The 27,729-nt window shown below is 41.1% G+C and overlaps 2 protein-coding genes across 4 annotated transcripts; one reads left to right on the top strand and one right to left on the bottom strand.

The window, feature by feature from the left end:
• Positions 1-81: 81 nt before the first annotated feature.
• On the top strand, positions 82-8,874 carry rnf215 (ring finger protein 215). Its single transcript, XM_071527650.1, has 10 exons — positions 82-403; positions 1,683-1,835; positions 2,626-2,697; positions 3,307-3,392; positions 4,119-4,173; positions 5,047-5,151; positions 6,084-6,200; positions 6,658-6,801; positions 8,000-8,102; positions 8,738-8,874. The coding sequence occupies exons 1-10, from the start codon at positions 173-175 to the stop codon at positions 8,758-8,760; spliced, it is 1,089 nt and encodes a 362-aa protein (XP_071383751.1). The 5' UTR covers positions 82-172; the 3' UTR covers positions 8,761-8,874.
• Positions 8,875-11,247: 2,373 nt separating this feature from the next.
• Positions 11,248-25,299, bottom strand: ascc2 (activating signal cointegrator 1 complex subunit 2). Of its 3 annotated transcripts, none has more exons than XM_071527648.1 (19): positions 25,180-25,299; positions 24,205-24,312; positions 23,200-23,356; positions 22,332-22,505; positions 21,518-21,647; positions 20,963-21,030; positions 20,113-20,226; positions 19,084-19,196; positions 18,914-18,988; positions 17,475-17,579; positions 17,306-17,374; positions 16,222-16,296; positions 15,403-15,631; positions 15,032-15,228; positions 14,272-14,391; positions 13,070-13,294; positions 12,472-12,562; positions 12,271-12,362; positions 11,248-11,435 (listed from the first exon to the last, which is right to left on the bottom strand). In XM_071527648.1, exons 4-19 carry the CDS (start codon positions 22,398-22,400, stop codon positions 11,264-11,266), a joined length of 1,944 nt encoding a protein of 647 aa, XP_071383749.1. In that variant the 5' UTR covers positions 22,401-22,505; positions 23,200-23,356; positions 24,205-24,312; positions 25,180-25,299; the 3' UTR covers positions 11,248-11,263. The 3 variants fall into 3 exon arrangements, with proteins under 3 accessions (XP_071383749.1, XP_071383748.1, XP_071383750.1); XM_071527647.1 differs by having other exon boundaries at positions 24,205-24,352; positions 25,180-25,287; XM_071527649.1 differs by lacking the exons at positions 24,205-24,312; positions 25,180-25,299 and having other exon boundaries at positions 21,518-21,578; positions 23,200-23,351.
• Positions 25,300-27,729: the final 2,430 nt, after the last annotated feature.

The following is a 27,729-nucleotide window of genomic DNA, read 5'->3' as shown; positions in this document are numbered from 1 at the left end:
AGACAACACCTTCACGCCCTTTCCTGTCCAGCCCGGAAGCTGCCTTCGCTTGTTTACATTTTTTTCGCTGTCGAAGCTAGCGGCTCCTCCGAAATGACGGGTGACAGTTGATTCGGGATTATTTATTTATAGGGTTTTCAACTTTCTTAGCTTTTTTTGTATTATCCGGGCCATGGCTTCAGTGTGCTGCTGGTACTACGTGTGCGTGTCGGTTGTCCTCTCCGCTCCCTCCGTGTTTTCGGGTCTGCTGGTCGCGGCTGAGCAGGTCGCTCTGGTGGAGGTTTTCCTGGAGCAGCGGCCGGGTGTCAGCGCTCTTCTCCAGGGAGAGGTGGTCGAGTCGAGCCGGGGCAGCGGCTCCGAGCACCGGGACGAGGACCGGGATCTGGAGGGAGACCTGATACTGGTGAGTTAGCGGGGATACACACACAGCCAGGAGAGATGTAAGATGTTACTGCAGACGAGACAGACGTTTTGTTTTCTCAACAGTTGATTTGTTAAATTTGATAAACAGATGCAATAAAGTGGATGTAAAAGCGAATATTGGCAACGTTGACAGTCCAGAAACAGGTGAGATTTTCAAAATCAATGCGGGTCTCGGGGTCAGAGATATTTCCTTTATTCTGGTGACTTATTGTACACAATAACAATGAAAATAGTGCAAAAAACTGCATCTAGATCGTTTAATATATTCTAAAAAAGAATAAATATCATAGAAAAAACAAACAAACAAAAAACCAATGCATAAAAAAATCAATTAGTTTAACATAAAGATCTATACTTGCTGGTTTGGCTCAAAGTTAACCGCCACTGAACTAATAGTGTAACCATGGAGACCATAATTTTGGTGTAACGTATTTTGTTGACCGTTCGGAAACCGCAGTAACCGCAGTAAGTGTAGGGACTAGATTTTTTTGTGCTGCTAGTTTTAACAAATAATATAGTAAATGGACAGATCAAAATATGTGAGAAATCAGGAGTTTCTGGGGAAAACTGGCAAGTAAGGTGGGGTGTCAACCGGTATCAACATGATAACCATTATACAAATGTCATACATTTTAGAAGGATACCATACAAAAATCACAGCAAAACTATATATATATATCCATATGTAAATGTAGTGAACTATCTTTATATAGATACAGAGAAATACAATGATTTTCCATTAGGGTAACCCATATGTCAGAGACCTAACAGACAGACCTATTGGCACATTAACCTTGAGTTTGCTTTTGAATGGATTAATGTGATGTATTTGGGAGTGGTAGTGAACAGTTAGCTGAAGGTTGCGAGTTCAAATCCCAGCTGGGAAAATGTGGGGTGAAGAAAGTGAATGAGCTGTGCCTCCCTCAGCAGCGACTGTTGAAGTTCCCTTGAGCAAGGCAGCTTTTCCAGTGGAGTTGCTCAATGGATAACAGTAGTAGACTGGTTGCACTGGGCAGCTCCCAGCTGTGAATGTGTGCAACTATGTGAATGTGAAGCAAGGTGTCGCTGGAAAAGAGCATGCAGTCGATTTTCCCTTTAAAAAGAAAAAGAAAAGGACTTTCTGGGATTTCCTTTAAAAACAATGACTGTAATGAAGTAAAAATTACCAAAAAGGGAAATAACGTTAACATCATGATAACCGATCATGTCGGGATTTACACCTTGCCCTACAAGTGTTCATTTCCATTTGCTGTGACCAGGTGCAGGACGAGGAGCCCCAGGTGAGCGGAGGGACAGGTGAAGACGAAACCAAAGAGCCGGAGCCCTGGATAGGACTGGTGCCCGTCGAGATGGAGGAGAGCAAAGCCTCCACCGGCAACCAGGAGTCCTTCGCTGATGCAGTGGTCAATAAAGTGAGTAGTTTAAAGGAGAAATCCAGCCTCGCACACACACTGTTTCTATATCAGCAGTTTGTGATGTTCAGTGCATGATTCCAGGAGTTATTTTGTGATGAATAAGATGATGGTCTACTTCTACTTCAGTTAGTGATTGCCTACATTTCCCAGAATGCCTTTCAACAACCCCCAGAGACAAAACCATTAACTTGTTATTTTCAAAAGAGTCTGGGCATATAAATATAGCTAGCTGGCCAACAGGTTTGTGAACATTGGGATGTTTGGGGTGTCTTTGATTGCAGCTGTGCTCCTCCTAGTCTGTTCAGAATCAGAATCAGAATCAGGATCAGCTTTATTGGCCAAGTATGTACACATACAAGGAATTTGACTCCGGTTTTTCTTTGCTCTCAATGTACTAACACAGAATAAATATACAGCTAAAGACAAGGACAACAAGATGAACAGAGGTAAACCTAAACATTTAACTACTATGTACAGGACAATAGTGCAATGGTGCAGAGTGCAAAGATGCTGGGATAAATATAGAGTTGTTGGTGTAACAGGTTACATTATATACATGAGTTATTAGACATTAGCATGAGTTATTACACATTAACATGAGTTATTACACATTACACATTACACATTGAGGCTGCTGTCAGTGGAGAAATTGGTCTCCTCTTCTACGATGGATTTCTCCCTGTATGATTGTTGAAAGTCGGTGCAGTCTGTTAGCTAAGTGCCTGAAATGTATAATGTTGAGGGAGACTTTCAAAGCACAAGTCATCATTGTCTTCCTCTCTGCCAGATGAAGCGGGCCTTGGTCCTGGGAGCGTCTGCACTGATCATCCTGGCCCTCAACCAAAACACCGTCAGCGAGGTAAATTTTACATTAAAGCATAACTCTGGCAGCCATTTTCAACCTGGACTCAGTATATCAATATATATCACAATAGCTGGCTTAGGTATTCAAAATCATGTTAAATAATCAAATTGTATTGAACTGCATGGTAATGTTTGGTGTGATGCCAAACCAAAGTCTGAAATCTTCAAAATATATTCCTTAAAATGTTTCATACTTCATTTTGTTAGAGTTTTTAAATAACATTTGCTTGATATCATCAATTTAGACAGTAGAATTGTGTTTCATATCATATTATTTATATATATCTATATATGGATATATCGATGATGTGATTATTTAATTAGAGAAAGGGGGTAGGACAAAATGAGTTTTACTTCTTCCTACTTGAACATGTAATATTGTCTACTTTTTTTTGTTTGTCAAGAATCTTTTGTTTTGTTGATGTTTCTTTTTTGCCTATTTAATGTATTTTCTTGTTTTGTTTCTTATTTTTTGTTGTTACATGTTTGAAATAAACACACATAACATAACATAACAATATCATCACGATATGATTCCACATGATATTATTGAATTATCGCCCGGCCCTACCTTCACATATAAACCTGCCTGGGACTGTTGCAGATGGATCTGTCCCAGGTCCTGTCCAAGCCCGTCATCGTCATCCAGACATCGGAGAACGTCACCAAGCTGATCGGAGCCCTTCTCAGGTACAGAGGCACCGGGTGAATTCAGGGGGTAGTTCACACAAACACATCCACAATGCAAATCAATAGATAACAGAGATATGATCGCCGGTGTTGGCAGCTTGGAAATAACTGCACTTTCAAACTCAGCTATCCCTCATGATGCCACTTTATTTGTGGAAGAAACTAAAAACATTAAAATAGGAAGGGAGGCTTACCATGACTGAATGAAAAGCAACGAAAACACATCATATGATTCGGACTTGAGTCTGACATTAATCACAATTTGAATTACTTGAGACTTGACTCGACTTGGGTTCTGGTGACTTGGGACTTGACTTTGATGACTTGAAAAGGTTTCTAAAGTCTTGACTTGAGATCTTGTGTTTGTGTGATGAGATTTGTTCCAGCAGACGACTGAATTTAAATTCTGTTTTCTGAATTTGTATGGAATGACTGAATTTATTGAAGTTGAAACTGATTCTAGAAATCAAACTCATGATGCTCTTACCAAGTTTTTATCCTATTAAAACCATTTTGCATTGAAAAGACAGAGATATTTAGTTTTCTTTAAGATATTAAATTGATACTGAACTGTTAATTTGTTCTGACTTGACTTGCTGTTCTACATTTAGACTTGAGACTTGACATTAATGACTTGGACTTGACTTGGACTTGACTTGGTAATCTGCATTTAGACTTGAGATGTAGCTCTTGCGTGGCTCTTGAGTGACAGTTGATCTCTTACAGGGGCCTTCATGCAACAGCGAAAGTCACATACAAGACCATTCTACCGGACAACTTGGTGAGCTCTAACAGCAACAACATAAAGGCCCAAAACACAATAATTGACCATAATGTAATAACTGCCCATAATGTCCTAAAATCCAATAACTTAATAAAATATTGAACCTGTAACATAACAGCTTTTTTCCACTTAACGATATAATTTATTACGTTATTGCTGGTTTATTACATTACCGGCCTGATAACAATATTTTCGCTAAATAATGTAATAACATAAACCAGTAATGTAATAATAGTCTAAAATGTCTATTCATTTACTGTGTTGTTCTTTGTGGTGCTTTGGGATTGGCTCCTTGTTTCATGATTCTTGTAACAGGCGTTTTGGCACTTAGAGATCATCTGTAGTAATGTAATAAATGTTCAATAAAGTAATAAGTTATTGCATTATCGGCAAAAATTGTATTATGTTAGAGGTTCAAGATTTTATTCCATTATTGGATTTTTATTATGTTATAGACTTTATTATATTTGGATTTATTACATTAATTGCAGTTATTACGTTATGGGCAATTATTGCATTTTGGGCCTTTACACATGCTTTACATTGAGTTTATTTGTTACACGTTTGTTATTACCACCAACCACTGGCAAAGGAACAAACGACAAGCTAAACTGCATACACTAGCACATGTTTCTGTGTGTGTGTGTGTGTCAGTGTGTGTGTGTGTCTGTCTGTCTGTCTATCCGTCTGTCTGTGACAAAATGACCACCAAACAGAGGAAACTCTCTATTGTTTAGTTTAGTTTTGTCTAGTCTAGTCTAGTCTAGTCTAGTCTGGTTTAGTGTAGTTAAATTGGACAAACAATACAACACGATAAACTGCATACACTAGCACATGTTTCTGTGTGTGTGTGTGTGTGTGTGCGCGCAGGGGGCCACTCTCACGCTATGGTCCAGCTGCGGGCGCTCCAGAGGCGGCCTGTACGGAGAATGGCAGGGAGTCATCTGTACAGGAGAGACCAACTCTCAGGTCCAGGTGGGGGTGGGACACATGTCCATGATATCAAACAGATCACATTGGGTCGGGCTGGGCAACATGGTTACGAAATTCATATGGATTTTTTTCAATAATGATATAGCCTATATCACGATATGGCTCATGTATGCAAAATCACATGATAAATAATCAAAAAATGCATGTTCATCCCATTGAACTGAATGGTAGCGTTAGGTGTGATGTCAAACAGAACTGACATTTTCCTTAAAATGTTTCATACCTCATTTTGTCAGAGTTTTTAAATTAAATTAACTTATCATCAGTTTAGACAGCAGAATTGTGTGTCATGATATCCCAGAATCATCATATCATCACGATATGATTGACTTTGATTAAAGGTGTATTGAAAACAGTGCAGAATTTCACATAAAAAACACTAAAATCATAAATCAACACAAAAAGAGCACATTTGTACACGTGAAACAAGAGAAAGTACAAAAATAGGCCTATATACTGAACAAAAATATAAATGCAACATGCAGCAATTTTACTTTGAAGACTTTACTTTGTTACAGTTCACATAAGAAAATCATTCTTGGCCAAGAAGAAATGTTCACCAGCAGGGATGTAAACAAGGTTTGTGCACAGGATTTGAGAGAAATTTGCTTTTTGGTGGAAAAATGATTGGATATTTTATTTGAGCTGAAGAAACATGGGACCAAAACTTGACGTGTTTGCATTTATATTTTTGTTCATAAAATTCCACTGACAGACGATAAACAATACTATTGAATTATGGCCCAGCCCTAAATACTGGCTGCTGATAGAGGCTGGACTGAAAGAGTCTGTCACTTCCTGGTGTTACAGGATGATCAACAGATTGCTTTATACTTCCTTTGCAGGAACCAAATGAAAGATGTAAATCGCGTGTGTGTGTGTTTGTGTGTGTGTGTTTGTGTGTGTGTTTGCAGAAATATCTGCAGCAGCTGTGGGACACGGTTCTCCTGGTGGCTCTCATCCTCAGTACTGGAGTCATAGTTCAGGCCCGCTGGCAGTACCAGGACCACCAGCTCAATGACGACTTGGAGGTACACTCTACTGTTACTGTTTACCAGAGGAGGGGACAAGAGCCAGACTCAAGTCAGTTTTAATTGCTTCAGACTTGACTTGATGCATGAAGAGAATACTTGAGACTTGGCTTGACGTGTACGATATTTTACTGTTTATGATTTTTTTTTACTTGCATATTTTAAATCTTAAAACCTTTTCTCCTTTGTGTTCATAGTATTTTGCCGTCAGCCATAATGCTTCAGTGAACACAAATCACATAACCAGCTGGATGACTTGCTGTTTACTTACTTTTTTTTATTTGCATACAAGAAAGTGTGATGTTTTTAATATTCTCCAGTTAAATTAATATTAATTTTAATGGAGAGAGTGTGGCACCTGTCCATTTTTTTTGTCCAACAAAACAGAATGACTTGATTGAGTAACAACTTTGTGTGATTTGTCAGTGCCTTACTGGCCCGTTGTTGCGTTATTCAGCTGCTGCCTAAACAGGACATACTGAAGAGAATGTCGTCCCTGAAGACCAAGATGTACCGGCAGCCCAAACCCTGGTGTGACCCGTCCCAGCCGGTAGAGACCGACAACTGTGCCGTCTGTCTGGAGCCGTTCAATAACAACCAGGTCAGCACAGCGACACTTTTTTTTTTTTTTTTTTAAAGATAAGATGGAACTTTACTGATCCCCATGGGGAAACGGCATCATTGCAGTAGTAAATAGTGGTAGGATACAGCATAGAATATAATACTCCCATATACATAACTCCTTGTAATGGCTTTAAATGCATGAATGAATTTTCCTCACTTTCTGTCATACCCACACACTTTTCTCATGTAAATGTATAGCATTTGTTTCAATCTCGCTGATGAAGTGAGGGAAAACAAAGTTGTATTTAGGTTACTGCTATGCACATAGCATGTCAGGGTGATTTGCTGAGTTTGATCCAGAGTTGAACTGAAAGCTTGGCTAATGCTTCACTCCCACTACTCCCTGCAGTAGGGCTGAGTATCAGCACTCATCTCCCAATTCAATTTGATTTTATTAGGGATTACTTCAGTTACAATACCAATATCGGTATGAAAGAAAGTCTCTGAGAATTAATGCTGTGAACTGCACAGGGAACCCTGTATAATATGGTGCATTACTAAAAATGTTAATGTTAACATTGACAATTGGAGGAGGGGAGGCCCGCTACAAATAACGTTTTGCGTAAATCTACGCACATCTACTGAAAAAAGGCATAGATTAAAAGATCGATCTCTGGATTTTAAGAATCCATATCGGATTGTCCAAATGAAAATAGCAATTAATCGGAAAATCGTTATTTTTTACCCGGTCCTAGCCTGTAGGATACTTTATCCTGCGCTGTTTTGCATCCCCAGTTGAATTCAATCAAAAAATACTAGTGGTGACGTCACACAGAAAGGTTCAGTACGATGCATCGTTACATCATTACCCACACCTCACATTTACACCTTCTGCTACTGGTTCACTCTCTCCACCATGTTGTTTTGATGTTTTAACTCATATGAATTTAAAACTTAAGTAGTTTAAATGTACAGAGTTGAGTCATAATGCATCAAAATATATCCTGCTACAAATGATAAACCTTTAAAGCTGCACTAGGTAAGACATTTATGAAACATTTACACCTGTCCTATCTGTCCAACCACAAATTAGGGCTGCAACAGAGAAGAGCGTCTCATTCCCCTATCTAAAAATTACAAAATACATAAAAATAATTACATATATAAATACTGCCCTGCAATGAAGTGAAAGGGTAAGATGATGCAGGCTGATGTTATGTGATGTGTTGTTTCAGTGTCTGCGGGTGCTGCCGTGCCTCCATGAGTACCACAGGGACTGTGTGGACCCCTGGCTGCTGCTGCAGCACACCTGTCCGCTGTGCAAACGCAGCATACTCAGTAAGTCTCTCATCATGGAGTCATGCTTACCTGCGGTACTTCCACAATTTGTAATGCTGTTAAACCTTGTCCAGTGCATGTTGGGGTTTGACCGACATGGGTTTTTGAAGGCTGACAGAGTATTTTGTATTGGAGCTGCCAATATTCTTTATCTTTCAATTTTTCCATTCTCATGCCCAAAAAAATACAAGGATTCAGATTTTCCCCCAGAATTTTATTCTTGTCAGGGTGGAAAAGTCTCTGAAATGGCATTTAGACAACATGGGACACTAAAACTCTCCACTGAAACCAATACTAATGGGGTAGCAGCTCCTTAAGGCAGGGTGATCCACCTTATCTATTCAATGGTAGCAGAAACTCTCTGGGATAGATAGATTTATACCTTGAAATTAATAATTAACTTGATAAAAATAACATTAAGTGAATGAATTAAATATGCAAAGGAAATAAAATTTCATTACAGGTTTTACAGTTTTTATGTAGCTCTTAACCTCCATCATATCGAGAGTGGACAAAATGACCGGCTGATATCCAATATTTAGCCTAATAAAAGGACAATTGGTCTAACAGTAATGTGTGTATTCACAAAAGCCTGAAACTCACTACACCCCTTGTTCTTCCACACCTCTCCCAAGGCAACCTCTGCAAAGACAGTTAATGTTGCCGCTGCTCGGCGCCGCCTCACCTCAACCGGAACAACGCAGCGAATCAAGTCTCGTCTCGTCTTTGGTGACACTCCAGTAGCCGTTTTCTGACCTCGCCGCTTCCTCCTTCCAGCACTGGATTGTGGGAGCAAATGAATCTTCTCACAGCAGCTGAGCAGCCACCGGGACTGTGGAGCAGTCCTGTTTTGACCTCTGACCCTCGGGGTGCGGGTGCAGCCAATCCCAAAGCAGGTCTCACTGGCACACGGTGGTTGTGTGAAAACTATACTATGATGTACTGTACTGGTACTGTTGTGTGTGAACAGTACTTCTTCCCGGGATCATGTTACTGTACTATTGTGGAACGCTTTTTTTTGCCGGTATGTTGTGTGTATGTGTGATCTACACCAGTGATGTTGTGACTCATGAGGGTGTTTGTGAATTTTAGCACATTGGTAGCCAGTATTGGTCACTGAAGGTGGGTGTGGATCCTTTTTCCAAGCTGGAAGACAGTCATACCCCGTAGCTTCTGAGAGGGAACGCAGGCCATTTTTCATGAGTGTGTGTGTGCGCTTTGTGACTCTTTTCCAGGAATACCTTGTGCTCTGTTTTGCTGCAAACAGCCTAGATACAAACTTTGTTGGCTTTTAAAAATCGGTGAACCTAGCTAACCTAACACAAGTACTTAACGAGTGAATTGTCTGTGCATGGACGTTCAATGCTTTATGGTTATAAGCATGGATGTGTCGATGTCCTTAAAATGCATCTACAGGTAGCCATAGCCGGCCAATGTCGATGTTCTCTCTAGGTCCAAATGATGTCAGTAGCCAACTAATGAGGTGGACTAACTGGAACTCCAACTTGATCGATTTCAGCCAATGTAGAAACTAATAACTCGCAATTAAGTGTTAGTTGTAGAGCCAATTATAATCCAGAATTAACTGTGCCACGGTTGATAGAAAACATGGAAAGTGGTTGCACTTGTCCTGAACTTGCCTTATGACTTAACTGCAGAGTGGTGGAACTGCATGCCACAAACAGTTTGTGAATTATAGTTTTAAACCTGAGTTGTATACAGTAGAGTAGCACCGTTTTAAAATGTTAGTGGTTGAGATAAAAGCTGGGTCGGAATATATTAGAAGATCTAAGGAGGAAGAACTTTGAAAATTCCCCCAATCCGTTTGAAGAAGTCAAGGAAAGACAAAGTAATGGAAAGCCTCAACGCTGGCTGGGAAGAAGGGAATGTGCCTGACAGGTAATCTCTTACCTAGTGTGAGAAATATGTCTCCAGTGAAGTTTCTAACATATTGTTCCAGAAAAGCAAAAAAGTAGAAGTATGATTGATTTTGGCACAATATAACTGAAGTCATGAGTGACGAAGCTTCGATTTAAAGAATATCAAAACACAGTATTAATGTATTTATTTTATTTTTTGTTGTTTTTTGTAATGACAACTCCAAAAAGCAATCATGTGCTTTTTTTGTTACAAAATGCTCTGATATATCTATTCTCTTCATAGAAAATAGTTGCTGTGCATGGCAAAATGTAGGAGCTTCTCCCCCTCACCTCATTTGTTTGGAGGCATGAGGCCCCTCTGTACAGCATGTGCTTCCTAACACACTGGAGTGTGCTAATGAGATGTTACAATAGCGGCTTTTCTGTTTCTATGATTTTTGCGCAGGCTGGGCAACAGTGGTGGGAACTGGGTGGATCATACACTTGAACATTATGCAAGCACCTTTCACATATGCTACTCACACAGAATGAGTAATAAGACACACGCCTCCGATTCCCAGCCCGTCTCTGATGTCCAGATTGAGATTACCAGGTCATGGTAATTGTTCTTCCAGCTACAGTAGGAGCCACAGTCTCTCCAATGCCCTGGATGTCTCTTCCTTTTATTCCTATGTTGTTCATTTGATGATGATGATGTCAAAGAAACTTGATTCCATCACTCTGGATCTTAATAATAAACTGATTTGTTACTTGGCAAAAATAAAGGTCTCATCCTTTGTCCTCAGTCGCTGGCTCACACTCAGAACTTTGGTTTTTAATGAACTGTAAAAAAAAAAAAAAATCTAATTGGGCCAAAGAACTGCAAGTCTTCAGGCTCAAACATTAAAAGTAGGTGTTCAGTGTCTCTTTAAACATTCCGCCGACAAGCTGCTTGACAAGCTCTGGTGACAAAAAGCCAAAGTGTGGCCTTGCCAAAGAAAATTAGGAAACTAGTGCAACTTTTCATCAACAACTGAAAAGGCTAACCATGAATAACCTCGGTGGCTTTCCTTCTTGTGCAAAGACAACGACTTTGGGGCTTTGGCACGATCTTGGGGACAAAGGAGGATCATAAAGGTAACCAGAGGTCAACCAAATGTCGCCAACCTTTAAATGTAACCAAAAGCGATACCTAGGCTTCAGTTCTTCTTTCCCTCCCTCACTCCTCAGCCGCCGTCCTGCTGTCTCCTCCCTCCCATCAGTCCGGCTGGTTCCCGCGGCGGGCCGTCACTCAGGCACAGGTCAGGAGGGGATCATGCCTTTGTTCCTCTTGCGGTCGGCCATGGTGCGGCGGTTATGGTTGGCGCCGCGGCTCTTGTTGGCCTCCTTCTTGCGTCGGTCCAGGTAGGTCTCCAGGGTCTGGCCTTGGCCCTTGGGCTTGCCGACCACGTTGCCGGCAGGGTCCGGCCGGTAGCTGGGAGAGAGATGAAGAGAGGGATGAAGGGAAGTCAAGACGGGTATGGATGGAGTCACTGGGTAAACTTCTACCAGTGTATTAATGTGAAATGTGAGAGGCATCAACTACATTTCCATCCAACTGTAAAGCACATTTTTTTTTTTTAATTCATGAAACATAAAATGCAAATTAAGTGCGTTTCCATCTGCTGGGTTGAAGCAAATAAATAGGCTTCCTGAACATGAAAAACCAGCAGCCAACCAGAAAAATGGAAAGAGTCAAGAATTTTTTGTTCTTTAGTTTCTGCTAATGTTGGCTGTATTCCATGCTTTCATTCAAAGACGAAAATAAAAATACAATGGCTAATGGCCATATAACCACGACAGAGAATTGTACATGTTAGAAACAACACGTATGACATTCTAATCTACCAACTAATGACCATACAACCTCAATGGGTACCTTATATACCTCTTGCAAAAACAAGTATGACATTTCTGGGAGGTTGTGGTGGACGTTATGCACAGGCAACATTTCTGCTTTTGAGATGAAATGCTTGTGAAATGAGATTAAATCATTTGACGGGCCGGTCATGCCAAGCCTACTTCATTATTTATTTGACAAATGCACTATTTATTGCAGAATTTATAAAAAATAAATAAATAAATAAATAAAAGAAAACACTTCAGCTTCAAGCTAGCGTGGAAAACTTTTGCGATATAGGGGATTTTTAAAAATGTTCCACTTCTGTAATTTGATGCATCCCAATTCGCAAAAATAAATAAATAAATAAATACTTGGATGGAAACCCAGCTAGAGACAGACAGAGAGAGTATAGGAGTTTTGTCTTTACCCCTTCCTTTGCTGCATGGCAGCTCTTCTAGCTTCAGCCCTCTCCCTCAGCAGCGCTGGATCCTGCACAAACTGGTCCCTGTTCACATTGTTCTGCAACAGGATGGGTTCAAATGTAAACTCACTCAGTAATAAAGGAAAGCAAAGAACACAATAAAAAATAGAAATAGTGTGACCACATATATCATATTTCTAATGGTACCTGCTCAGTTTCTTCCTCCTCTTCTTCACCCTCCTCATCCTCCACACCTGGTTTGTTTCCCGTTCGCAGGACCTGTGGGATGGTGAAAGGCCTGCAGGGAGACAGAAGGGCATATTCCAGACAAAAATCAATACAGCATATCGAGTGCAAGCAGCCTCTAAAACACCATAGTTTCCTTTAAACCACAGCTCAATAAAAAGTTAGAGGGCATCCCACAAAAATTAAAATAATACTTTACATAGCACTTTTCAAAACAAAGTGCTTCACACAAACAGATCAAAACAAAAGCTGACATAACATAAAGGCATAGTCACACCAATCCGTCAATAAAATTTCAGATAAAACAAGATTACATTCAAATGAATTAAATACAAATACAAGAGAGTAGAGTGATTATAAAAAGGCCTTCTGATAAAAAGGAGTGTTTTAAAGGAGACTGACAGCCTGATCTCCTCAGGTGATGATCAAATGTTACTACATCCAATCTTATGCTGCCTAAAAGAGTCACAGGTCCAGCTGAGCAAGGCATAAAACCTATGGAGAGATACTGTAGGTGAGGTATGCACCAAGGATATACACTAGGACCTCTGTACTTTACCTTCGGTTCAGCAGACTGTCTCCGTCCAGGTCATTAGCTCCTACTTGGTTGATGTCGTAGGTGTCGTCATACTCGTCATCGTAGTCGTCCAGGCCGTAGTCGGCCGCCGAATGTCCAGGTTCGATGACGACCTCGTCCACCACCGTCTCATAGGCCTGGTAACGACTCCTCTGCTCCGCTATGTGCTGCTTGTCGTTCAGCATCTCTTGAGCGCTCTCTCCTTTCCTGTGGGATTAAGAGAGAGATCAGATTGGACGCCACCTCAGAGGTAAGTGCATTTTACAGTCGCACGTAATGTAAACGTAATGTAAAGCGCGAATGTAAACAATGCGGCGGCGCTTACATTTAAGTTTTTGTGCTTCTGCGTTGATGTGCGCGTATCATGTTGTTGAAATTCCGTACACAGGGAGGCAGTGTTTAAAAAAAAAAAAAAAAATCATATCGCACCAAAACGAAACATAGAAGAAGAGAGGAACAGGAAGCAGACGTGTGTTGAAGAAGAGTTGGATGTCATCATGATTGCCCCTATGATCAACCAATCAGAGTGCGCGACTCCGTGTAGACTCAACGCAAGTTGAGATTTTTATGTGTCAGTTTACATGCAGACGATATTTTCATTGAAGTATAAAATATGCGCAAGTCACAGGTTTGTGTGAAGTTGATACTTGGAATTACAAAGCAAAAAGTCCATTCATGGATTTCCACTCTATTGTTTGTAGGTTTTTTTTTTTTTTTTTAAATGTGAATTGTGAAAAATGTTATGAAAAAGTAGTTAAGTTTAATTTTTTACCTGCTGGGTCACTGAAAACATACTAGGGGCATGTAAAACTCTGACCAGCTGGCCCAACCAGGTGAGTAGAAAATATTCTTAATGTATTCTAAATATTCTTAATGTTGAGCCCTCGATAGTCTCCTCTTCCTTGAAATGCTTGAGTTGGCAAAGTCACATGAGAAAAAAAGCCCCTATATTGCCCTCAGTGTGATTTTCAGGGTGGAATGACTAGAACCGGTAGCATATAACATATGAAAAACTGACTTGAGTTATAGTGGAAGGCTTTGACTTTCTGATGTAAGTGGATCAGGGAAAAGCTTCAGTTTTGTCAACAGAAAGTAATTAGTACTAAGCCGGTGCAATCGCAGGGAAATAATGGAGTGCAGGCCTTTCTACTGTTTCATTAGTGAGCGTCCCCCTGTGCGCTCACCTCCTGCCCTTCCAGATGCGGGACGTGTCCACCTGGTCCCTATGGAAGACGTCAAACTCGTCATCGTCAAACACATTGGACCTGCTGCTCAGGACAGATGGAAGCTCCTCCTTCACCGGCCTGAGGAGACGAGAGAGGGGAGAGACCAAATACAGCGATATCGTAACAAGATCCCTTTTTCATTTACCATTTCTTCCGATACCATCCGCTCCATTTAGTCCAAATGATCCACACAAAAGATCTGGATTTGACAAAATTCATCTCCATGACTGACCGAGGAAAAAATAAACCCATGAAGCCAGTAACAACATGTAAGAGAGGGAAGTCATCTTAGTTGAAGAAAGATATGAGTAGTTACAGTAGCAAAAGATGTTCCGTGTGCCCCAAATATGCAGACAACAGAAAGAAAATGCCATAAAATAGGTAGGACAATAGACAGTGGCAGGCTAGATTCTGCACAGCGGTGTGGTCCAGGATAATTAAAAGGTGGTGAAAGTCATGTCTCTACTCAAGAGATGCTTCCATACTTTATTAAATCAGAAATTAGATCTCTACACAGGCACACCAATAACCTTCCGACCAACAATATCTAAAGCAATACTCCTCACAGACTGAGGGAAAGATCATTATCAGCAACCTGTTTCCCTAAGAGAATCTCAGCCTCAAATCATCTTTATCCCCTGACTTACCATTGAGGAGAAAAATAAAATGTTAGTAACATCATTTTGTAAGGCCATCCCGGCCGGGGGCGTGGCGTTACCTGGGCATGGCACGGTCCAGTTTGTCCAGGCTGGGGGCCAGCCGGTCCTCCAGGATGTTGTTGATGACCAGCTCAGAGTTGTAGTGGTACTCCTGGAGGCAGGCCAGCAGGAAGCCCTCGCCCAGGTCGGGCAGCAGGTCTCTGATACACGACAGCAGAGACTCCAGCTCCGCAGCGCTCACCGGACACACCGCACCCTGGACGACGCGTAAAACAGAAAGGTACATGCTCAAGGTGCAAGTCAAGTGGAGCTGCTTGCCAATGTTCCATACATTCTGAATACATTTGAAAGGTGCAAAGTCCACTTTGCTCGAGGTCCCGAGTCAGTCTCAAGTCAAGTCCTAAGTCTAAATGTAGAAATGTAGACTAACGTTGTTTCCTTTTCTGGGCGTATCCAGCATGGCTTCTGCCCCCCTCAGGCTCTCTCCTCCTTCTCCTGGTTCTCTGATCCCTCGGGGTTCGCCGCCGCCCGTCGCTCCCAGGCCGCCCGGCACTGCCGAGGAGGTTTTGGGCTGAATCTGGCTCTGGGGTCTCTGCCGACCCACGCTGTCCCAGGCACTCTCTACCCCCTGCAGCAGGTAGGACGTCCTGGTCTCATCACTAAGGGAGGAGGCGGTTAAGGAGGGAATACTGACCAAGTGGTTGAGACTACTTCTAGTACTACTACTAATACTACTACTATCAGGACTGTAGTACAGTTTTGGTCTAAAAAACACTTTTCTGACGTCTTGGACTTGGTCTTATTTTAACTCAGACTTGTCTCAGTCACTATTGGACGTTGACTCTACTTGTTCGTGACAATCTAAAATTATTATTTTTCTATGCCCTGATTAGTCAATTCCCATGCATTGATTAGTTGGAAGGGTTTAGTACAGTGATCCTGCAGATAGATCTACATCTCTGTTGATCCTTAAGAAACTCCTTAAGGATTTTTACATTTGGAAAGACACTGTTTATCACCCGTTTTGGTCTTGAATAGGACTCAATTTGCTCTGGTCTCAGTCTCGACTAAGGTGGTCTTGACTACAGACTTGATAATAATTTGCACTGCACCTTTCATACAAGCCCATCTCCAAGTACTTACAATTAACAAATATCAAAGAACTCATTCAAATTAGGTCTTTTGGAAGCAGCACTGTATGCAGATAGTTATTAGTGCAAAGGTATTGATATAAAGCTTATAAAGATACATGACAGGCAGGGCCTGTTGTAGGAGGCTGATGTCGTCTGCAATGGGGAACTGCTCATCGTAGTCCGACAAGAACCTGAGAGGAGAGACAAACAAATGGTCAATCTCCATTTAGAGATCTACTGGGAAACCCTCTTTCTGGCACAGACTTCTTTTTCATGTTACTTTCAATGGATAAGACGCATTGTTGTCCCAACAGCAATTAAAGCTTGGCATATTTTAAAATATATTTGATCTTTTACCAAAAGAAGGCCACACTTCAAACAGGTTTTCAATACTGCCATGGCAACACCATAAGCCACAACCAACACATCCACTAAGCATCTGTTTGACAGCTAAAAAATAGGAGCCTGGGGACAAAGTGGCTTACCAAAAAAATGTTGGCAACCATTTAGATTATGTTTCCAAACTTCTTCCATGTCAAAGAACTCTATAAATAGGTACATATTAGGCCTAGGGCTGGGCAATGATTCAATATTAAATCTTATTGTCAGTGGAATCACATTGTGATGATATGGTGATTTTGGGATATCGTGACGCACAATTCTGCTGTCTAAACTGATGATAACAAGTACATTTTATTTAAAAAATGAGGTGCGAGGAATATTATGGATAGGATATTATTTAAAAAATGTCAGTTTTGTTTCGCATCACACCTAACATGACCGTTCGGTTCAATGGGATGAACATTAATTTGATTAATTAAAGTGATTTTGCATACATTAGCCATATCTTGATGTATACCAATATTGAAAAAAATCCTTATGATTATGATGATATTGATTTTAACCATATCGCTCAGCATTAATTAGGCCAAAGATACCGACTGGGTACAATTTTGCCCCAAAGACCCAGAATCTGAAAGGACATTTGCTGTTAGATATAATACAAAACTGCCTCTCCTGTGGCTGGGCAGATAACAGCAGAGAGAAAGCTATGATCAGAATAGCCATTCTTACACATTTTCTCATTGTACTTTGAGTAAGTCAAAGATTTGTGAAAATAGACCATTTGTCATATACATGGAACACCCTAAAGGACCTTGGGCGGATCCCTGAACCACCGATGTAAACTGTAGATCATACCTTTTCTCAGGTAAAAAAGATGTGAAATGTTGTAGAAGTTCCTCTACGAATGTTTGGGTGTTTTCTCCCCTGCAAGATAACAGCAGCAGCATTACTGTGTGTCACAGGTGATGATGACTGAATGCCAGTGCTGCTGTCTAGGAGTGAGTGAGAGTGTTTGGCGTCTCACCCCTCCAGGATTGGCTGTAGGCAGGTGTGTTGCAGCAGCAGGTGGGCGATCTCCACCATCCTCCGACAGGAGTGGGACACCCTCTTCCACAAGTCCTCCTGAAGACTAGAGGAGGGGGAGAGGGGTTTAGTGCTGAAACGATTAGTTGATTAATCGATTAGTCGATCGACAGAAAATTAATCAATTATAATTGATATATGATAATAGCATTATAAAAAGAATACTTTGGGTTTTTTTAGCTGCTGGTCAGACTAAATAAATCATTTTAAGAATCACTTTGGGCTCTGGTAACTTTTTTATAGACTAAATGATTAATCGAAAAAATAATCAATAATATAAATAATCATTAGTTGCAGCCCTAGAGGAGTTTATTCATTAGACTATCACACATCTTTGTAACTCTAAGTAACAACTGTATGTTAATTCATATGTGTAAGCAATCCATATTTCCCACCCTTAGAGTCTACTTTACGTGTTAAAATTGTCAGAGGCATTTGTTATATAACCCCACAATGGTTTATATTCTATTTAATTCCGTTATTGTTTTTATTACTTACTGCATCTTCTGTTTTTGTGCTTACATTCTATGTGTCCGTTTCCCTGCCGAATCAATCCCATCACATTTGCTGCTACAGCGACCTCATTTCCTCACAGGATTCATTAAAGTTTCATCTTATCTTTGCATACAGTCGTTTAGCCTGGGTGCACCCCCACTGAATCCCCCTGAATTCTCATCCACACCCATGCCACACATTTTCCAAAATACAGGCAATTAATGGGTCAAGTGTCTGCTTCCCCCCCCCCCTATGGGTCTGGAAGATCATGCGTGCGACCTAATCATTCAGCAACCTTTCAGAAAGTTTTTTCTGAGCAGACCCATATGAATCAAACAGGACTTCATATTGAGACTTCATAATTCATTCTGACATCTGAACGAAGCTTTTAAACATCAAAAATAGGGCTGAATGATTTTGAAAAAATATCTAATTGCGATTATTTTGACTGATATTGCAATTGCGATATGATTTGCGATATTAGAGGGAATGATAATTTTTACATCATTATTCACATTTTCATTGAAAAACGTATTAAAATGATTATGGTGTGATTTTTGCGGGGATCTGTACCACACAAAGATGTTTTCTTAAGTTTGTAGAATATGACGTGTAGGCCAGGACATCTCTGCAGCACCACAATATTTAATTTAAAATGGTATTTTGACACATATTTCGCCTTTAACAAATATTGCCACTCCTGCGATTTGAAAATTGCAGTAGGCCATATTGCGATTTCCATTAATTGTTCAGCCCTAATCAAAAACACGAATTAATTGGCTGTGGAAGATACTAGAACCGTTGCAATACAATCTGAGCACATTCACACATCACTGCCCCTCCGTTTCATTCTGCATGAAAAAACAACCAAAGTAAAACACTCACCCTTTGTCATCAAAATGTCTCCTCCTCACCGCCTTCTCAATGTCAGGCACGGCGGTCTCATAAAACGAGGCCAGTCTGCCGGGAGAGGAAACAAAATGAGCATGAAAAGCTTCTGGACCGTGAGCGCTGGTCCAGCACTGGCCGGGAAACCAAGTTCTGAGTCCGTCTACCTGTTGAGGAAGCCGTGGGAGTGGAAGCTGGAGCAGGCGGCAGGGAAGATGTCCAGGAAGGCATGGATAGTGGTGGTCGAGTCACACAGGTACAGGGCCAAATCTACAAGGTCCTGGGACACACAGACACACACACACAACACAAACACATTATATATTAGCACTGACACCAAGTTGAGCTGTCACACAGTGTGGAAACTTTATTGTCCAACAACTGTGAATGACAATGTTTTCTTGTTGTACAAGTCACAATAAGAGACAACACTGGCTATGTTTACATGCAGAGCGACCCGGCTTAACACCTATTCAGGTTAAGCTGTTTATATGAACCACTGAGCGCGTTTATATGCACACTGATAAACTGATCATAGTCTGACTGAGGCAATTCCGGTTATGTGGAAACAGCATAGTGCAATTTCCTTAATCGGATAAAAGCTGTTACCACATTATGTTAACACAGCTAGCTTTTTGCCCAATCTTTCAAATTACTTGGCCCGTGTATACCATTTGTCAGATTTTTTTTAGGTTTGTTATTTACATCTGTGCCATTAACGCAAACGTAACCGGATAGAGAACAATGCAATGCTTTGGTCATAAGGTCATGGTCATGCCAGATGAAGGTTTTGTGACCGAAATGTCACACTGAAATAAAGTATTGGAAGAATCAATAGTGTGTGCAAATTATTTAGCTATTCTCAACAGGCATTGTCTAACATAAGAAGATAGACCTTTTTAGTAATCCAGAGTTGGTGTTTTTTCTTCCAGTCCTCTCGTCACATAAATGGGCCTATCACCCAAAAGAAGTGTGTGTAGTCCCTTAACCGGGTTATTCTAACCGAGTTATGACATTTACATGTGTCGACCCAAATCCAGCTTACTTGTGTCACCGGGTTGAGAATGTAATTCTCCCTGCATGCAAACGTAGCCAATGGGTTTCCAACATGTCATAAGCACTGGATGTTGTAGTACATTAATAAGGCATGTGGTGATGAATGAAGATGTGTGTGTGTGTGTGTGTGTGTGTCTGACCTGCTGGCTCATGGTCATGGCAGTGGGCTGGCTGTGTGTGTTCAGCTTCAGCGGTTCCATGGCTGTGGCCCCTTCACACTGGAGACCACACCTAACCAGGATGGTGTCAAACACCTGGAGGAGAGAGAGAGAGGGGAGAGAGAGAGGAGAGAGAGAGAGAGAGAGAGAGAGAGAGAGAGAGAGAGAGAGAGAGAGAGAGAGAGAGAGAGAGAGAGAGAGAGAGAGAGAGAGAGAGAGAGAGAGAGAGAGAGAGGTTATTCCATTAAGATAACGTGACGTTTATTCCCATATGGAATTAACCATCCAGGCAGCGGAGAAACAGAAGTTCAGATGCTATCACTTTGTGTAAAGCAGCGTAACAGGCAGCCAATCAGAAGCCTGTTTTGACACAGAACCTTTGTTTTACTTTGATTTGCTTACAGTCAGCAGGGACAAAGTTTGAAACAGGCGAAGACCAAAAACTGTTTTTTTTATTTGGACAGTGACACATTTTTTGTTGTTTTGGCTCTGTGCTCCAGCACATTGGATTTGAAATTAAAATTAAATAATGACTATGAGGTATGACAGTCTGCACTTTAACCTCACAGTCATTGTTTCATTGCAAATCCGATGTGCTGGAGTAACAAAGCCAAAAAAAAGTGTGTCACTGTCCAAATACTTACAAACTAACTGTAACACTGTAACTGAGACATTCAAGTGTCATCGTCTCAAAAAGTTATGCGGTGGGCGATTTGTCCGCCAAAGACAAATTTCGGCGTTTCCTGCTTGGCGGGTGGTGCAGTAACTTCAGACCCTGTACTCAATTAAAATCCAGCTCCTCTGTTCTCTTGCCTCCCTCTTTGTGTCTCACCTGTAGCACAGCGGGCACCGTCTCATCCAGGTCAATGTAGTAAGAGGGCTGCTGGGTAAAGATGTTCTCTGAAAAGGAATAAATCAGTGGAAATCATCATGAGTGGGAGAGAGAGAGAGAATACAAAAACAAAAAAACCTTTACACCACAATTCAACCTAATGTGTGCAATTCAGCAGGTGTTAATGAGGAAATGTTATCTTGTTTTTTGTAATATATTTATATTGCATCGGATTTATGTATTGATTACTTTGTTTTTTCAGTGAGTCTCGCTCGGTCCAGCCATGTTACCCCCCTCTAAAGGTTTATACCATATGAGGAAGCGTTCTGGTCTCCTCACTCCTTAATAACTGATAACTGAACTATTGTCTGGTTGGCCTATGGTGGCTTGTTCCAGTGATTTCCCAAACTGATATATTGTCTGATGTTGCTCTTTGTCTTAAGAAGTGATGATGGTCTTTACAGTGTGCAAATTCTTTTTGATCTTCTATATTTCTTCTCAAAATACCCTACGCTGACTTATCAGATTTCAAGAGCCAAATCACAAACTGCCCACCTATCATCTTATGCAGCAGCTGGGTGTTGCCCTTTCCAAAGAGCACACACAGGTCCAGGATCTTGGGAATGTCAAACAGGAAGTTCTCATAGATGATTTCTCCAAACACAGCCGGGGTGAGGAAGTTCTCCTGAGGGAAGAGGAGCGCACACACACACAAAAAAAACAACGTTTGAATTGTAGTATTAGCTCCATTTTATTCTGCTGTAGTAATTACAAATGAGACGGTTTACCTATTTCCCATTTCACAAGCTTGCCATTTGAAGCTGTGCTTGTTTTGAAGCCTCCAGGTGAGGACCAATCGTAAGTCACTAGCTAGACTCTTCTCTTCTGTGGTTCCCCGGTGGTGGAACGAGTTACCAAACTCCATTCGATCCGCAGAGTCCCTCTCAATCCTTAGGAAAAGGCTAAAGACCCAGCTCTTTAGCGAATACCTTCTCACCTAATGGCCCGTGTAACCAAACCAAAAAAAAATAAAAATGTGCCTCTATGCACTGCCTCATAGCACTGCCATGTAGCACTGCCTCGTAGCACCTATGTCCTGTTGGACCAGAACTTAGCTTTATAGCACTTACTCTCGTTGTTCTCTCCTAACTAGAACCTTGCTTGTGTTGTATGAAAAGCGTCTGCCAAATGTGAAATTGTAATTGTATATAAGCTAAAAATGTCAACTCAAGGAGGGAGGCAACTGAACTATGAGCATTATTAAAATTCCCCCAGAAAAGACCAATATGCCCCTAAAGATCTGAAACAACAACAACAACAACAAAAGTGCATCATCAGTGCCTCTCTAGAGCTTAGGGACGGTTCCTACCTTGGACTCTTTGTGCGTGGCCATCCTGAGGAAGGTCATGAAGACGGCTCGGTGGACGGAGCGCTGCATGTCGGCCACCGCCGGGGAGGAGGGCAGGGCGGCGGGGTCGAGGCCGCGGGGCGCGTGGCGCAGGTACGAGTCCAGGCACTTCTGCAGAGACTCGTCAAACACCACCTAGTGGAAGAGACAGACCGAACGGGAAGAGGAGGGGGAGAAAAGAGACAAGAGGGAGAAGTAAAAACTAAAAAACAATTTGAGCTTCAAGCACAACAGACCTTCAGTAACGTCCAACCCATCTCCCACAGTTTCCCGGTCAATCAATCTACTGCCCGTTCCACTGTTTTATTTTAACAGTCTTATGTATGATTCTATGTGATTGTGCCCACGCTGCAAGACAGTTTCCCATTGGAGACAACAGAGTCTTGAACAAGAACTACTCTAATACTGCACTCTATAAAGATTTCATTAAACAGTGCATTAGAGTGCCAATACATGATCTGCTGTGGCAAACAAAACAATTCACACCTCCTATCTCCAGTTGAAAATACCTCCATCAAACCTACTAACTTTAATCAACCTTGTTAAAATCAATGAATAAGGGGAAAAGTGATCCCTAGGTGGCGTGGATTTTGGTGAATTTTCTGAGACCAAGGTCACTCATGGGGATGGCTTTTATTTGTTTATTTATTTCATGATGTATGGCAAATGTGCTGTAATAGCTGAACTGATAATACAGCCAGGTGATGCACTCTCACTGTATTTACATTTTTCTAGCTCTTGGGGTTCATCGCAGCTAAATGAATGGACAGGAAAAACCGCCTCTGTGTGCTCCTCTGAACCATAAAGACGGCCTGCGACAGTCGCTCACCTGACACCAGAACTTGTCGTGGGGCAGCGCCAGCAGCCACTCCAGGTCGTCAGTGATGAATTTGGCATGTTCCAAAAACTCCTCGCCTGAGCAGGCAGCCGTTCTCTGGCAGCGGCATGTAAGGCACAAAACAGCGCTCCTCCTTCCTGTCCGGGTGCTAACATGGAACAGAATGCTGTAAGCGACACTTGGATGACCCAGGGTGTATTCCAATAAACTGATCTAATATGAGAGGTATATCTAATCTAGCGTAGCCACACCTCCGTGGAAAACAAACAGTTCTCGGAGAAATTAAAGCGGAACAGTTGGTTAGAAAGGGGCGGAGACGCTGTGGGCTGTCATCATGCTTCAGACCAATAAAACTACGCTAGAGCTGGTGCTCACCTGTATGTTGTCCTACTAGCAACTACAGCAACTACGCAGATAACAGAACATTCCCCACTCATTATTTTTGCATCCTCCTCTGAACTTAGATCAGCTTAATGCAGCATCAATCCCTTTGGCCTTTAGAACGGCTACCTGTTCCACCATTATTGACGTGGGAGGACAGACTATTAAAACTATAGATTTCTCTCTCCCATCTAATGCATCTCAGGCTGTCAGCCAGGTTTGATAAATCTAATTTTTACCGCAGCCTGTTGGTAAACAGCCATTACATCCCTGTTTTGGAGCAGAGTCTTCAAGCTAAGAAGCTCTAAAGGCTTCATTTTCTCAATTTGGATGTCAAGAGCAAACAGAAAGCAGAAATTTGTTTCCATCTGGACAGAAAAACATGCCGTTTCCGGGGTGTCTTGTGTGTTTTCAAACTCTTAGCCAATCGAATGGCTGCCTCTGGGTCCACAAGGTCTCCTTATCCAACATTTTCTGACAAGAAGTTCTTAAGACCTCCGTTTGTTTTACATGGAGGTCTGGCTATGCGAGATTAAGGAATATCAGGCTACTTCTGCAGTGCAAGAGGGCTGCTATGTGAATGTATTCATGCAGCATCATGAGGGCCTCCCTCACCAGAGCAGGCAGGGTGCGCTCCTTCCCCAGGGGCCCACCTGGCTCCGTCACCTGTTGTTCATCCAGTGGCACTCTGGCACAAGCCATCGCTTTCCTCTCTAGTTGGTTCTGTCAGAGAATACAAGCACAAAGATGGCAAACAGAGATTCTGTTTGAAATCGTTTCTGTAATTGAGTAGCATTAGAAACTGGTCAGTGGTTAATTGGTCAATTGTGGAGCCAATAGCAGTGAACTGTCAGTCAGCAGAGAGGGAGAAGAGAAATCTGGCTTTACAGTTGTTTTTTATGAAAGGAATCTAGTTTGATCTCTGTCCTTTTGTCAGTGTTTTTTTTGTCAAAAAGTAGCTAGCTAACTCAAGTCACTTTTAGTTCTAAATTAGCTACTTTTTTACTTGTACTTAAGTAGTAGATTTACATATAGGCAAATCACTTCTAACGATATTTCAGTAAAATGTCTGTAAAGTAACAGTACTTCTATGTCAGTAGGCCATTTTAGGACTCTTTCACCCCTGCTTAAAGATAGTTGTGGTGCCTACTGAACTAATGATAGCAACAGGGAGCTGGTTTGCTAACAGCAACAGTTTAATTAGCAAACAGCTGGTAAAAACCATAGGTAAAAACTAGTTAGCTCGCTAGTTGCAGTTGCTTGCAATCCCAGTTAAATCGACGTGCCATTGGCATTGTAATGACACGTAATGTAGCTAGCAAGCCGCTCAATGACAGTATTACAGCTCGCTAGGAATGTAGCCAGCTAGTTAATTAGCCTAATCCTGAATGAAAAACCTATGTAACTGCTTGCTAGCTACATAAAGCTAGCTTAGGTAACTTGCTAACATCTGCCATTTAGCAAGTTCAACAGAAGTGAAAGCACGTCAATGGCAAGAGGCTAACGTGGCTAGCCGGCTGGTATTAGTCTTCCTCGTGTGAGAATCGAAAGTGAGAAGTGTACAGAAAGTAAGTTCGTAAATCGGCTCACCTCTTACTCTGACTGTTTGTAATTCTTTCAAGCCATAACACCAAGTCGTCAAAAGCTTGTCACAGTTTCACAGCGCTTTTCTAATCATCTGTCTTGGGCCAGGAAGTGGCTTGAATTTTTAGCAGCACGCATGCGCAGTAGAAGAATAGTAGTTTGACGTCTTCACAGCCCCCTAGCGGGCAACGAGGAGAATGCAGCATGACCAGGCATCTATTTCTACTTTATAAAATAAATAAATAAAATTCTACTTTCTACTCTCTCCTATTTCTACTTTATACTCAACTCTCCTCTCTCCTCATCTCTTTTTCATGTGTATGAAAGTGAGGTTATTTTAAATCACATGCACAGCTAAATGCAAAAAGATGTGGCAGTATAAAAAAAAAAAAACACCATTATGTCAAGCACTTCTGGGGTTTAGAATAAGCTTACCTGTTTTTACCCTGGATCATTTTTAAAATTAATTCTTCAACCTAGCTAGTCTTTGCTGGTGATAAAGTTAAAATATACTGTTAAATTAACAACATCCATTAAGAAAATATCATGGAATAATGAAACTTGAGTCATTGTTTTCTTGAAAAAGGATATTTATAAAAAAAAAAGAAAGAAAAAGATTCTCACAACACACAAGAGAAGGCTGATGAGGTTTCCCATAAATTACATAAGGTACAATACTTATAAAGACACCACTATGCATTACGAGTCTGAAACAGCATCAATAAATAATGTCTCCAGAAATGTCTAACATCATTCATTGGTTTGTGTCTGACCAACCAAAACCTGTGAGGTATCAGAATATCATCTTTGACTGTGTGTGTGTGTGTGTGTGCATGCTGTGGCTTCAGTTTTTCCCAAGTACAGTTAAAAAAAAAACGTGTACACTGCAATAAGGGCTTATGTATTTTGTCAGCTGTCCCATTACTTTAACAGTTCAAATGATTATATAAGACATGAACTACTGGATAACAAAGAGAAAAAAAAAAAGATTGCATTCTTGCCTGGCTCCATGGCTTGTGGTATAAAGCTAAACAGAATAATTTATCTTGTGTGCACGCCGGTGAGCGTAAAGCATAAAAGACATGAAACATTACATGGCTCAAACAATAATAAATTATCATCCACAGATTTCTAGCATCTCAAAATACCTTACGGTGCATGATTTCATGGCTTGGTTTGCCTTCTCCGTCCAGGAGTAACGCAAAAAATGTCTTGCAGTTTTATAGTAGGTCTACACAGAATGACAGCTTCCAGTTTATATCTCTGCTAAATTATATTGTACAGCTCTATTCAAATAGTAACATTTAATCTGCTAAAGAGTATGTAGCGTCTGATAACGGCTCTCATTCATTTTCTGTGCGTTTTGCCTTAATCTAGAATGGAGAACACATACACTCCCGGATACAGAATTTATCTGTAATATGTCACCTAACTGTCAGTTCACAAGTGTGTCAGCGGAACAGTTTGACTGAAAATGTGCGTCACCAGTGACACACACCAACCTTATATTTATCTTGTAGAGTATACAGCAGCACAAAGGGTTAAGCCGTTATGGTTTAGATGGTTGCCTAAATCTGTCGTCCTTCTGTACGCCATTATGGGGTTTTGCTGATGTGAATCCTGTTATGTTCCAATGTGTATGAATAATACCAAATGGTCCCCTGATGAACTTCACCATACCGCACCAAAGATCCACCAACTCTCAGCATCACAGATGATAAACAGCTTATCGGTGGTCGTCCTCACGTTTAAAATATCTCAGAGAGAACCAGAGGGTTTGGCTAAACGACCTAGCTAGCTACAGTATAGGTGATTCTAATAAAATAACTTGTTTTCCCTCTATATTATTACAGATGAATATTATGGATAAGGTCACATACTAGTAGGCACAGTGTGTGTGCCTGTAAGATTCAGCGTACAGTATTCCATTAAAACCTTTAAACAGACTGTAAAAGAATAAATATTCTGAGATTCATAAACTTTTACATGAAAACAGTATATGGGGATATGAGCGAAGACCGAGGAATTGCATTCATAGAGTTCAAGATTACAAGGAATAATAAAAACAGTACAACTACTCAATGCTGTATTTATGAAGGGCACCGATGGTTAACTATGGGAAAATGGCGGTGTGGACACGCCTGACCTCGGAGAAAATAACCGGATAAAGCCAGATGTCATGCTTCCAACATTGGTCTCACTTAACAGAATTGCCCCAGGGTTTTTATTTTTAAGAACTGGAAACTGCATGCCAAGGTTGTATACAATGCACCTGCATACTAAAGAGAACAAAGTATGCAAGCAAAGTATTCCAAACAGAGTCTACGTCACTATGTAGCCCTTCACCATTATCAATGGCCTGCCTGTATTTGGTCTTCAAAATCTCATGATTTTTCAGGTTTCATTTTTTTGTTGTTGTTTTTTTTTTTTTTTTTTTACGTAAAAAAATAAACCATCAACGCACAAAAAACAAATTCCCACTGGAAGTCCGTTTGTTGTCGACACTTGATCAAAATTCCAGTTCAGCTCCGTTAGGATTTATTTTTGGTATGGAAT

Source organism: Centroberyx affinis, unplaced genomic scaffold, assembly GCF_046629955.1.
Source record: "Centroberyx affinis isolate AG114_WGS23_722 - 3 ecotype Tasmania unplaced genomic scaffold, CSIRO-AGI_Caff_v1 ptg001560l_1, whole genome shotgun sequence".
Classification (NCBI taxonomy): domain Eukaryota; kingdom Metazoa; phylum Chordata; class Actinopteri; order Beryciformes; family Berycidae; genus Centroberyx; species Centroberyx affinis.
This window is presented reverse-complemented; position numbering and strand designations above follow the sequence as displayed.